General features: G+C 36.6%; 1 protein-coding gene across 1 annotated transcript; it reads right to left on the bottom strand.

Annotated features, from left to right (window-relative positions):
* Positions 1-5,315: 5,315 nt before the first annotated feature.
* Positions 5,316-6,580, bottom strand: LOC122282243. Its single transcript, XM_043094213.1, has 2 exons — positions 6,517-6,580; positions 5,316-6,022 (listed from the first exon to the last, which is right to left on the bottom strand). The coding sequence occupies exons 1-2, from the start codon at positions 6,578-6,580 to the stop codon at positions 5,316-5,318; spliced, it is 771 nt and encodes a 256-aa protein (XP_042950147.1).
* Positions 6,581-14,284: the final 7,704 nt, after the last annotated feature.

The following is a 14,284-nucleotide window of genomic DNA, read 5'->3' as shown; positions in this document are numbered from 1 at the left end:
CATATCACCCAACTCTCCATATGAAAAATCAGGATTGAAACCCCCCATCCCCTTTGTCCAAAAAAAAAAAAAAAAGGGTTTTTAACTGCACCATACGACTGGCCTGTAATATACGTTGACATCAATCAAAAACCCAAAAGTAAATGTCTTAAAAAATAACAAGAGTAAAAATAAAAATAGGACCCAGTATAACAAGAAGACGCTAGGATTGAAAATCTTTTACGGTTTTGACATTTAAGCTAAAATTCCAATTGATAGATAATATGATGGCTCATTTTCTTTTAAATCTTCACCTCTTATGTATGAATCGACAATTACGTCGAGCTTCTCATAACTATGAGAGATGTAGAGGAATATAATAGAATTAATGTGATACTCTTCATTTCCTTGTGTTTTTAATTAGTTATTTTACTAATTATTTTATTGGTTCTTTTATTTTATTATTTTATTTTTTTATAGGAAATAAGCAACCTCATTCATAAAACAACATTACAATGATGAATCAATCCAAACAGCTTGAGATATACAACCTGGAATAGAATCCCACCATAGAGCTATATCATCAAGATGTCATGCAAATTTAGCTAAAGAATATGCTACACCATTAGATTCACGGCCTCTGTATTGAATAGACCAATTAGAAATCGTGGATAGAAGGGCTTTGATTTCTTGAATAAGTGTACTCCACTAGGTTGATGACCTTCCTTCCTTTTTGAGTTCTTCAATTACAAGAAGTGCATCACTTTCAATTTGAAGCTCAGCAATACCTAGAGGAATACGAATACACAACTGTACCCCTCTCAAAATAGCAATCGAATCTATTTCCAGTGGATCAGCAAGGACATTTTCTGGTTTACTAGCAGCAAAAGTCATTTGTCCATTGTCATCTCTTAATACCACACCAATACTAGATCAACATTGATCACTAAAAGTTGCTCCATCCATATTAAGTTTTAAGATTCCTGCAGGAGCTGGCTGCCATCTGCAACTGTATTTCTATTTTTTCTATTATGCTTCCTTTGCTACATTATGCTCTTGATATAAGGTCAGAGCATGTTGAATGACTTGGTTTGGTGTCAAGATGTTGTTCTCAAACAACTTTTGGTTTCGCCTATACCATAAGCCCCAAGCCATTAAAAAAAAAAAAAAAAAAAAGACTTCTCTAACTCCCCTGCCTTTTTTCTTCTCATAACTAAATGAGCTAAATGTAAGCAGTCCACTCTAGGAGATAAATTAATTATAATTGGAAGGAACTGAATCCAATTGTCTCTAATAAGAGGACAATAAAATAATGCATGATTTTAATCCTCCTCTTCTGTATGGCACCACTGGCACTTGGCATTGTCAATCACTTTTCGTGTTTTAAGATTCTGCAATGTAGGCAAAATATTTTTACATGTCCTCCATGCAAAAACTCTAACTCGATGAGGTATATTTAGCTTCCATAACTTCTTCCATAAAAGATTTTGGTCTGTAGCACTAGAACACTCAACGCTTTGTCTATCTGTATCCATAGAGAGAAAAAACTGATAAGCACTTTTGATAGAATACATCCCACTTTTCTCATGTTCCCATACCAGTGTGTCAGGTACATTCTCAGATGGTAGTATGATACAAAGCACCTCATTGGCCTCCCTTGTTGGTATCAAGCTTCTTACCTTCTCCATATCCCATCTTCTAGGATTCTGCATCATCAAAGAAGCCATAGTATTGTCCATCTCAAAAACTGAACTTGTTGTAGTTATAGTAGTAATAATAACCAACTTGTGGTTTGCAGCCTTTGAGTATATTTGTTTTAGCTTCCCAAATTCCTCTCCAAACAAAAGGTGCACCACCTAACTTTGAATCTTTAAAACTAGAAGTAGGGAAATATCTAGCTTTAAAAATTCTACGAAGTAGAGATGATTCCTATGTCATTATCCTCCAACCTTGGTTTGCTAAAAGGGCCATATTAAACATCTGCAAATTCTTGAACCCCAAACCACCACTGAGCTTTGATTCACACATTTTCTTCCAGCTTATCCAACATATTTTTCTTTCATTTGATTTCTGTCCCCACCAAAACCTTGACATCATCCCTTCCAATTCAAAACATAATGATCTTGGTAGCTTAAAATAACTCATAGTGTATGTTGGTATTGACAATGCCACAGCTTTTAATAAAATTTTCTTGCCCCCTTGTGATAATAGCTTCTCTTTCCACCCTTGCATTTTGGCCCAAACTCTATGCTTTAAAGCTGAGAAGGCTTGATATTTACCTCTTGCAACCATTGGTGGTAATCCAACATATTTATCATATTGTTGAAACTGATGTACTCCCCAGAACTGCATAATCTCCTCCTTTTGAGACTGGTTTACATTCTGACCGAAGACCATTGAAGTTTTCTCACGATTAACCTTTTGATCAAAAGCTTTCTCATAAAAATCCAGCTTATGTTGGAGAGTTAAGCAAGTTTGCATATTTACTCTACAGAACAGAACCACATCATTTGCAAATAACAGATGATTTAGCTTAGGGGCTCCTCTACGAACTCGAATCCCCTCTAGCTAATTATGTGAATTTGCCTGATCCAACAATAGAATTAGACCCTCAGTGCAAAGTAGAAAAAAATAGGGAGAAATAGGGTCTCCTTGTCTCAAACCACGTGTTGGAAATATGGGTCCCTTTGGCTCTCCATTCACAAGAATAGAGAAAGAAACTGTCTGAACACAAAACATAATCAATTTCACCCATTTTTCACTAAACCTCATTTGTTCCATCACTTTCTAAAGAAAACTCCACTCTACCCTGTCATAAGCCTTACTCATATCCAATTTTAGTGACATGAAGCCATCCTTCCCTTTTCTCTTCCTTCTAAGAAAATGGACCATCTCATAAGCAACTAACACATTGTCAATTATAAGTTTCCCAGGAACAAAAGCTGTTTGAGATGGTGAAATGATAGCAGGCAAACACAGCTTCAGTCTATTAACTATAATCTTTGAAATCAACTTGTATATCACATTACACAGGCTTATTGGTCTATAATCAGACACTAGCTCAGGGTTTTTTCTCTTTGGAATCAAGGTGATATAAGTGTGGTTAATAGCAACTGGAAATTGACCATTATTCAAGGCATGAAGAACTGATTCAGTACCATCCTTGCCAACCACAGACTAGAATTTTTTATAAAAGAGAGGACTCATACCATCTGGACTAGTTGCCTTTTGGGTGCATCTCATTTAAAGCATTCTTAACCTCTTCTTCTGTAAAAGGCATATCCATTTGTTCTACCATATCAAATGTTATTCTGCCTGCCAAACTTTGTAAAAAGTCCATACTTCCCACATCATCAGCAGCTTTAAAAAGGGAGTTAAAATAATCAAGAATAGATGCATCTCTGCCTTCATTATTCTACCAAACTCCATTCGAATCCTTCACCTCTTTTATCCAGTTTTTCTTCTTTCTCTATGTTGCCTTATGATGGAAATACCTTGAATTCTTATCCCCTTCAGCTAACCACAATGCCTTTGACCTCTGCCTCCACATTACTTCATTTCTTGCTAACCACTTTTGGACCTCATTTCTAGCCCTCTTGTATCTTCTGCCTTTCATCAGATAGAGGGTTTGCTTGATGTACCTTAAAAAGTTGTTCCTTGGCCTTTCTTAAATGCCTTTGCACATGTCCAAAGCTATTTTTATTCCACACTGTAAGCTTCTCACCATAATGTTCAATTTTCCTCATCACAGTTCTCAATTCTTTCCTTCCTTCAATGCCCCTCCAAGCCTCTTGAATAACCTGATTACAGTCAGCAGCATCAACCCACATTGCCTCAAATCTAAATAATTTCTTTCTTGGAACTTGTGCAATCCCTGCTGTAAGCTTCAAGATTATAGGCACATGGTTAGAGTAAGCTATGACCCCATGAGTGACAGAAGCCATTGGATAATAAGAATGCCACTTCAGATTTGATAAGAACCTGTCCAATCTTTCACCAATGCAATGATCCATTTCTCTTCTATTACACCAAGTGAAAGGGTTACCATTAAATCCCAAATCATGTAAATGACATTCATCAATAACATCTCTAAATGCCTTCATTTGTCTATCAGGTTTGTCACTACCTCCATTCTTTTCAGCATTGCTTAGAATCTCATTAAAATCACCCAAGATCAACCATCCTTTTTCACTAGGTACCTGTAATGATCTCAATAAATTCCATGACACATGTCTCTTACTCACATCTGGATTACCATAAAAACCAGTTAACCACCATGGATCAACATTCTCCTCCTCCTCAATTACTTTTGCATGAATGTGAAACTTAGAAAAAGACTGAATCTCCACTTTGAACTGCTTCTTCCAATAAAGAGCAATCCCTCCACTCTTACCTTCACAGCTAACAGCAAGGCAACTTTGAAATCCCAACTTATACTTCAACCTTTCCATTACACGTGCATTTAGTTTTGTCTATCGGAGAAACAAAATTTCAGGAACTTCATTTCTAACCAAGTCAAAAAGGGCCTGAATTCCCAGTGGGTTCCCAAGCCCACGGGAGTTCCAACTTATGAAACTCATTGTTCCCGACAGGGCTGTTGAACAACCACTGCCGATCCCAAAATAATGCTACCCCTTTTATCAGTTCCACCCTCCCGTCTTAATACAACAGTCATGATCAGTAAGAAAAGTATTAAACTCACCTTTCTTAGATGCTAAGAGATGTGATGGATCCAGAGACAAGTCTTCCCCTGATCTTTTTCTATTTGTAGGCCTCTCCAATGATTCAGCAGGTATAGAGCTCCCTCTTGCCTTCTTCTTCCAAGAACTTCGGGTGTACCTTCCTTGCTGCTGTAAAGGAAGTTGATGGGATGCATTTTGTTCCTTCTCTGTCACCACCTCAAGGCCTTTCTGAGCCAGATCAGTCTCATTAAGCCCAACTTGTGAATCAGCAGGCCCACTAGCAAGCCCAAATGATACCTCAGAAACAGTTATTTCTTTCCCTCCTATATTGCCTTCAGATGATAACATATCAATGTTTTCCGTTACAACTTGATTTATAACTTGCACCTCGTAACAATCAGTAACAATTTTGCCATTCATATTGTCATTATCAGCTCCTAGACCGTAATCATTAATGCCATCATCACTATGCATTGATGATGATAACACATTACAGGTCTTCTTCATTGCACCACCATGATCAGCTGCTCCACCATCAGCCACCATGTTCTGCTCCATTTCAGCTTCTGAACTACTACCTCTATCAGTTGAGTTTTCCTTTTTTATTTCCGACCTCTTCTTTAGAGATGATTTTGCACGTAGCCAGGGCCCAAATTATGTTGATGAATCTTTTTCTAATTGGCACCTTACATTCTCATGTATAATTCTGCCACACGTGAAGCAAAAACTAGGAATTTTCTCATACTTTACAGGAATCCATACTTTGATTCCATGCAAGAAAATGGTTCTTCCTCTAGCAAGAGGTTTCTTCAAATCTAACGGAATTTTGACTCTCAAACTCCTACCCCAACCCACATCATCTTCATCCACCTCTACCTCCTCCACTTCTTCGATTGTACTACCCAACTTTTCTCCACATTCTTTATTCATCCCCAACAACGGTAGGTTATGGAACTGCACCCAAAAGGATGCACGATCAAACTTCAACTCTGAAACTAGTATGGATCCATCGAAAGTATTGATAACAAACAGTTGGCCATCAAAAAACCATGGCCTTCCACCTTCAACCCTGTATTTATCAGCATAAGTAGCAAAGATCAAAATAAAAGTGTTACGACCAACCTCCCTCAACACTATAGGTTTACTACGGAGCCAAATCTTTGCAAGCATAGATTCCACCACATTCTTTCCCACCTGTCTATCAGTCCATATTTTGCCAATCAAATTGCGATCTCCTTTACGTAGTACCTCAGAACATGCATTATCATTGATGACAATAGCATCCTCTTCCTCTTCATTCAAGTGGAGATTACCCCACATGGAATGTAGACTATCCATAGAATAGACTGTATCACGCCAACCTCCAAAAAAATGAACACAGAACAATAGGAAACAAAAAAACTCACCACCACCTCAATTCGCTCATAGCAAAGCTTGAGAGAAAATGAGAGGAGACTCCTATGTCCCTTTATTTTAAATTGATCATCATCATCATCATCATTATTATTATTATTACTTTAGTATTTTATTCCTTTTACTATTTAAGTTGTGTAATTTATTTTAATGTGTTTTTTCTTGTTATTAATTACTGTCTATATTTATTAACTCTTAATTTCAAATTATTTTTATTGTTAGATTTTAGTATTTTATTTTACTTAGTTACTGTGGTTTTAAGTTAAACAATTGTTTTAATCATTTCCATTGGATCAAATTTGAGCCCCCAAGATAAAAGGTCTGGATTTAATTTCCACTCTCTCTCTCTCTCTCTCTCTCTCTCTCTCTCTCTCTCTCTCTCTCTCTCTCTCTCTCTCTCTCTCTCCAACCCGTGTCCAGCCCCTCCTCCACTGAAGCCAACCTCTTCTCTCTTGCCTCAACCATCGACCACCACCGAGTTTCCCTTCCCTGGCAACCTTCCCCATGCCAGCCTCCACCCTCATGGCCTCTCTCTCTCTCTCTCTCTCTCTCTCTCTCTCTCTCTCTCTCTCTCTCTCTCTCTCTCTCTCTCTCTCTCTCGTAGCTCACATGTAACCCACACGGGTTCTCCTCCATGTGCCATTGTGGTGCAGCCAACGCCATCACTCCACCACCAGCAACTCCCACTCCCCCCGGTGAATACTCCCTTGGACCCCAGCCACCCCTAGCTCCTCCACCTTCCCTGATGCACAAACCAATCTCTCATGGGTTTCCTTCCCTCTCATAATCCAGATCTGCCATCCACAACCTCCAACTGCTCACGACCACCCTTTAGCTCCCCCTCCATTTTCCATGCTTTGAAACCTATGGCCAACCACTTGAAAAACACTGCTCCATCGCTGCTCTGCCACTTTTGGCATCACCCATAGTCTTGCACACCTTTGATCTTCCAAAGTTTTCTTTTCTATTGTTGTAATTAATTTTTCAAAGAATTTTATTGAGATTTAGATATTTTTTTACACAAGTTTTCTGCAGTTTGATTGGTGGTGACAGGTCTTGGGTCCGAGAAATGTTAGTTTTATGGATTGTGGTTGTTGTCTGATGAGTGATGTGCCATGACATCCATGATATTGTTGCATGCATTTTCATATCTCATAATTGAAAACCGGATTTTTGTGTTGGGAAAGGATTTTTGAGTGCGTGCGTATCACAACCCCAAGTCGAGATAGGGCATTATCTCGGTAAAACTCCTCTGGTCACTTGAGAGCATATAAAACTTGGTGATGTACCCTGAGTTGTTGTTGGGCAATAAAGGGATCGGACGAGATATTAACGTTCTTGTACCGACTCCCTGGCTCCTCTGCTGGCGAGGGCTGGGCATTGTTTGTTACAAAATCACACACACGGTCATTATCTATGGTGCAACAACGGGAGCCAAGATGTGCAGATGGTCCTTAAGGAAGATCATGGTACATGCGAAATAGGATACGTTAGATCATTTTCTGAAAAAATAGTAGATTTTAATGAATGGATATATGTAAGCCATTTTCTAGGAATTGGTGAATTTATAATTGGGCTATTTTCTAGGAAAATGGTAGTTGGTTTTTGAAATGGATGTATTTTGGGCAAATGGGATGTTTGGAGTGCGTTGGAAAAATGGTCATTATCGGGAAAAATGATGGCTTTGGTCTCATGAATATTTCATCATGTGTATGCATACATGTTGGTTGTTTTAATATGTTTGTATCTCTTAGATTGTTTGATTGATCACTTACTGAGATTCAGAATCTTATGTGGTATTCTTACCTTATGGTTCCATTTTATAGAATCGTTGATTTTGATGTAGAGGATAATGTTGAGCCTAAGGGATCAGCTTTGCCGGAAGAGTGACTTGTGGTCGCTTGTTAATCTTGAGATTTGTTTCCCCTTTTTGGCTATGTATTCTTTGGCTTTTCACATTATTTTGCTGGATAACTGTGTAACCTCTTTGAGGATTTTTTACTATCGTGGTTATGTTTTTAAGGTTCTGGTATTTAGTTAATTATTTTATGTCTCTGCTGCAATTATTACTGCACACTTAATTGCATGTTCACACATTAAGCACTTATTGATTAGGATGCGTGACTCGTATTGTCATCATTCCGGTATCATGATTCCCACCTTTTCGCATGTGGGAGCAGTAACGGACCTATCAAAGGCTCTTGGGGGGGCCATGAATTAGTTTGAAAAAAAAAATTAATATATATTAATATTTTATGATTTAATAAGATGATATTAATTTTATCTTGTATTGGCCTCTCTCTAAAACATTAATTTGGCCCTTCTTTACAAAATTATTTGGATCTTATAGATTATTTATTTATATTTATTTGTTATTTCAATGATATATTGTCCTTAACACATGATATATTTTTTTAATAAATAGGTTGTATTAAAAGTATTTGAATTTTATTTTAGATCTTACTATTGATAGTTTTATACTGCAAAAAAAAAAAAAAGTGAAGAAATAGTATAAAAAACATCTTTTTATACTTTTAGCTTCACTTGGCCCCCCCTAAAACAAATTTCTGATTCCTCTACTGCGTAGGAGTCGAGGGTTTCCCAATTAAAAACTTAATGGAAGCCATGTATTCTAATTTCATTGAATTAACAACATATTTAATCTAATTGTTTATAAACGCCTTGAAATCTAAATTATGGGCATTAGATAGCATCTAAGCTCGTGAAAATGATGGTCATCAAGGTACAGGCATATATCAGATTGAATTACTAATAGAAAAAGAATAATATTAGTATGTCCCTCCATTTAGTCCTTCATGCATTAATTTTTTTTTTCAATATTTTTTTTCTTTTACTTATTTATTAATGAAGTGATTATAAGTGTATTGGTATTGTTTTATATTTTTTAAAAAATGTTTAAAAATATTAAAACACATATGAATAATAAAAATGAAAAAAAAAATTAAAAAGTAAATTTTGACTAGGGACATGCACAACGAGCATTGCTAGGCGGCACCCTAGCAGCACTCATAAGAAAATAAGAAAGGAAAATATTACTTAGACTGAGAGAATTGATTGATTGTGATTTTTATTTTTTTACCTAATAATTAAAGAAGTTACTATTAATGAATTGATTTTTTTAAATGTTTAAAAATTATTTGAGAAAAAAAAAAGAAAGAAACATTTGCACTTATCAAGTACAATACATGGGCACCATTCTCGGTCCATAGCATTGTCCAATAAGAAAAGGTACTTCAGTTAGCCTTGCATAGGGACGTAGTACCATTCTAAACCTCTCTCTCTAAAAAGTTATCTCCAAACTAGAAGACTCGATCCTTCTTTCTGCCCCTTCTCTTCCCACAAGACCCTTGTCCAAAGTATTTTTTTTCCCCACATTTTTCTCACCTAGATTGGAAAATATTTTCTCTATTGCTTTCATACCATCAAATCTAAAAATACAATATATCACCATACTCCCCCATCACCGATCTACAAAATGAGCTAAGAAATGCAACCGACTAGGGCATGTCGCTCATAAAATACCCAAGCTGCACATGAGCACCACGCACCGCCACGACTTTCACTACAATACGCGTGGCACAGGTAGATTCTTTGGCCCCAAATCTAGTGCATGGGTTCCACATGCCCTTGCTCATTGTGTGCTACCGATGATCGATTTTTTCCATCTCTATCTCATTATATTCTCACTTTCCCTAAATAAGAAGATGGGGGCAAAAGAAGTAAAGTTCTCCTATGAAAAGCACTAGAATAATCTATTACAGTGTCTTTCCTCTTCCATTTTTATTTGAAAATTCTATGAATTTTGGAGACAAGTAGGCAAGCATTTGAATCTTAAAACATTTAATGCTGCAAATGAATATTGTGGACCAAAACATTAAATTTTGTATGACCCACTAGTCATGTCCATCTCTCTTCACATTACAGGTAACTATTTAGACAGAGAATCGTAAGTAAAGCTATAAATGAACAAGTCTACTTGACAGATAGCTCGAATTTAGTTTAAGTAAACTCAAATTCGATTATTAAATAGGTTCTCCTTGAACACAAAATTAACTCAATTATTAAATGATATGAAATCATATAAATCTTGCCTGAATTAGTTGAAATTCATAATTACATCATATATATATATATATTAATATATAAGCATACATCATATTATGTGTGTATAGTTCACTATATATATGGTTAATGTAGTAATTACAATGAATACATAAGTAATACATGGAAGATATAATTATGTTACAAATAATTACACACACAAATTAACTATAATCAAGTTGTGAGGAGGTCATGAGATAGTTCCTCTCTAGGGTTCCCTGAGTAGAAGCAAAAGTCAAGTCTGCTAGAAGATGTGATTTCAAAAGGAAGTGACTGTTTGATAATGAAGTTGTTTACAGACAAATATTACAACAAAGAGGTGTTTAAACAGACCATGACGAAAATATGGAGACTAGTGAAATCTGTGAAGTTATTTGGACTCAATTCTCATTTTGGTTGAGGATATAAGGGATAAGGATCGAGTGCAGTGTGAAGAACCTTGGTCTTTTGACAAACAACATGTGTTGCTGCAGGAGTTTGATGGTAGACAACAAGTCCATTGTATCCACCTTACACAAGTCTCGTTCTAGGTTAGAGTCTATGATCTCCCACTAATGGCACACAATGAATATATTGGCAATCTGATTGGGAATTCTCTGGGCATAGTAGTGGAAGTTGATCAAGAGCAAGGAGAAATGGCATGGGGAGAGTTTATGCGAGTTCGGGTCAATATAGATGTCTCTAAACCTCTGTTGAGGAGGACGAAGATTATGATCAGATCAGATTATCCATGTTGGGTTCATTCTACTTATGAGTGATTACCAGATTTCTGCTACTATTGTTGATGCCTGGGTCAAGGAAACTGAGAGTATGAGAAGTAGCAGTCTTCAAAGGAAGTTTTTGAGACTCACGGATTCCCATATGGTCAGTGGCTCCACATAGGGTTTACAGGTCATGGGGTGGAGAAATGATTCTCTAAGAAGACGCCATATTTCGACAACCACCACAACGCCAACGAGCAATAAAGCGAAAAATTTGAATGGAGCAGGAAGTAAGGATGAAGCAAAAAATCCTAAAGAAACTGATATGGAATGGCGGGGAGATATTGCTAGGATGGAAACTATAAGCATGAATTGCTGGTCGATGGTTGTGGAAGTTGATACTCAAAATCAACAATTAACGTGGGACCCAAATATGGAAATAAAACGGCGAATTTGAAGAAGGAAGGGGGAAAATAGTGTAAATGTGGGCCATGAATTTTCTAGCCCACAGAGGGTTACATGTCTAGTGGAAGAGAGCCCATTAGTAGATTTGCTTAGTAAAAAAAAGCCCATATGAAGGGAGACGTTGGAGGAGGAAAATTCGATAGGAAAATCAAAAACATGTTCAGGGAGTAGCACTATGGAGGTCAAACTTTGTTGTAAGAAAATAAAAATGCTAGAGGCAGAAAATGAGCATGAAGGGTAGCAGAAGAGGAAAACTAAGAGTTCTATTGAGAATTCGGTGGCGGAGCAAGTTGAGAGATTGGTAGTGGTTGGTTCCTAGCCCCGACGAGCACCATGAAAACTCTAAGTTGGAATTTTTATGGGCTTGGGAACCCACGTGGAGTCATGTCCTTCAGAATCTGATTATAAAGAAAGGTCCCAATGTCTTTTTCTTACAAGAAACGAAACTGAAAACTCGAGCTTTGGAATATCGATTAGGCTTTACAAATTGCCTAGTAGTGGATTGTGTGGGTAAAAGTGGTGGGCTTGCCTTAATGTGGAAGGATGGTATTAAGTAGTCTGTGCTAAGCTATTCAAAACACCACGTTGATGCATTAATTGTAAGCAATAACTCTGATAATGCTGAGTGGCATATTATGGGTGTCTACGAACACCCTGGTACTACTTACAAAATTGAGACATAGAACTTGATCAGGTCCTTATGTAAAGTCGATAGCAAAGCATGGCTTATCTTTGGAGATTTTAATGAAATTCTGGAAATAAGTGAAAAATGGGATGGAAGGGGTAGAACTGAGAGACAAATGGGGGAATTTCAGGCAGTCCTTAATGATTGTGATCTAAGGGACTTGGGGTATTATGGAATCCCATATACCTAATGTAACAAAAGAGAAGGCTCATCAAGTATAAGTGAAGAGGCTAGATAGATTTTTGGCTAACTCTCAATGGTGTCACCACTTTCCTTGTGCCACTATTACTCATGGCAATGTGGCCTATTCTGATCATATACCTCTGTGGGTGGATACTAATGGAGGATGTGAAGTTAGGCGAGGGAGAAAACCTTTTAGGTTTAAAGCTATGTGGGTTGGGGAGGAAGAATGCAAACAGATCATTGAAGAAGCTTGGAAAGGAGACTTGGGTAGTGGGAATACGGTGGAGGTTATGAGAAAGATTAAGGGGTGTGGTATGAAATTGACCAGTTGGAACAAATAGAAATTTGGTTTGGTTCATACAAAGTAGATGAAGCCAGAAATAGACTTCCCAAAGTGCAGGAAATAGATTCCACCTGTTCTGATATGGCTGCTCACATCAATGCAAGAGAAGAAGTTTAGAAATGGTTATAAAGGAAGGAAATTATGTTGCATCAGAGATCAAAGGCTATGTGGTTACAAGCAGGGGACCAGATTTCTAAATATTTTCATACTGAGGCATCCCACAGGAGGAAGAAGAATTATATCAAGAAGCTACAAGATGATTCAAGGAGATGGAAGCAAGGAGAGCAAAGATACCAACTGATTGTAGAGTACTTTAAAACTCTATTTTCATCTTCAAATCAAAGACTTTCGATGGATATTGTGTCTAATGTTGGTAAAAGAGTCTCTGGCCAAATGAATGGGAAGCTGTCTTGCAAGTTTATAGAGGATGAGGTGATCCTAGCTTTGAAACAAATGCATCCTACAAAGGCCCCTGGACTTGATGAAATATCACAAGGAGCTGGTGCCTAAGTAAAACTTAGGTCTCAAAACCGAATGTAGTTGGAAACCTCCCACTCCTGGTTTCTTTAAATTGAATGCTGACGGAGTCATGTTTTTTAATAACATAAGGCAGGGGTGGGGGTGATCCTAAGAGATGAGAAAGGTGAGGTTATCTTGGCTATCAGTAAAGCTAAGCATGATGTTGCTAAAACTAGAAGAAGCCAAACTGTTAACCATGTTCAGAGGTCTCCAATTTCGCATACATAGGGGTATATCTCAAATTATTCTTGAAAGTGATTGTTTGATGATGATAAAGGAGCTACAACAAGAGGCAATAGGTTCCTTCTCAATTCTACATAATTTGGTGAAGGAAACACAAAATTTAATGAAGATATTTTGGGCAGGTTTGACAAATGTGATGAGATGAGAATTTTGTGAATAGTAGTTAGATAATTTGTGAATAATAGTGAGAGAGTTTGAGTTGAGTATTTATCTAGTTTTAATAAAGGAGAGAGAAAAAGTTGAATAAAAATATTATAAAGTTAAAATATTAACTAAGAATATAGTTTTATAATATTATTTTTCTTCGGGAATTTGAAAAAATTGCAATTATTTTTTATTTTTTATTTGAAAATTTGAAAAAGTTGTAATGATTAGTTTGAAAAAATTGTCATGAATTATGTTTGAAAATTTTGTATTTAAATTATATTTAGGAATAAGATTTGATGAGATGAAATGGGATCATATAAGAATTCTGTATCTTATCTGAGACCCCAAACCTGCCCTTTGTATTTGCAAAATTTAACATCTTTACAGATGAGGTAATGAGGTAGCTCATAGACTGGCCCGCTATGCTTGGAATGTGGATGATGTTGTTATGTGGGGGGCAGTTGTTCCTATACCAATTTCCCAAGCTATTTGGGTAGATAAGAACTTGATGTAATCCCTCTGTTATTAATGAAGTGTTTTTCCAATAATATATATATGGACGATATATATGTGTCTATATATATATATATGGTTCAATAATTTGAGTATAATTGTATATATGCCATAAATGTACTAATATCTTATACAAGTATAATTGAGTAGAGTTGGATAAGTGTTAAACAGCCATATAGCCTTCTAGCCATTAAGTTGGATTTGTAAATAATTGTGATTGTAATAACTAATTTGTATCCAATTGTATATTGGGAGTAAGAATATTCTATTATTTAATTTTTTAATTTTT

This window comes from Carya illinoinensis, chromosome 1 (assembly GCF_018687715.1).
Source record: "Carya illinoinensis cultivar Pawnee chromosome 1, C.illinoinensisPawnee_v1, whole genome shotgun sequence".
Taxonomy (NCBI): Eukaryota; Viridiplantae; Streptophyta; class Magnoliopsida; order Fagales; family Juglandaceae; genus Carya; species Carya illinoinensis.
Note: the sequence above shows the minus strand (reverse complement) of the source record. Positions and strands in the feature narration are given on the sequence as shown.

What these genes read in the sequence shown, in the direction of transcription:
- LOC122282243 (XM_043094213.1), bottom strand. Translation starts at nt 6,580, where the DNA reads ATGGGGAAGGTTGCCAGGGAAGGGAAACTCGGTGGTGGTCGATGGTTG. An exon ending in GTTGAGGCAAGAGAGAAGAG is followed by an intron (nt 6,023 to 6,516) that starts GTTGGCTTCAGT and finishes ATTTTTTTGGAG; the next exon opens with GTTGGCGTGATACAGTCTAT.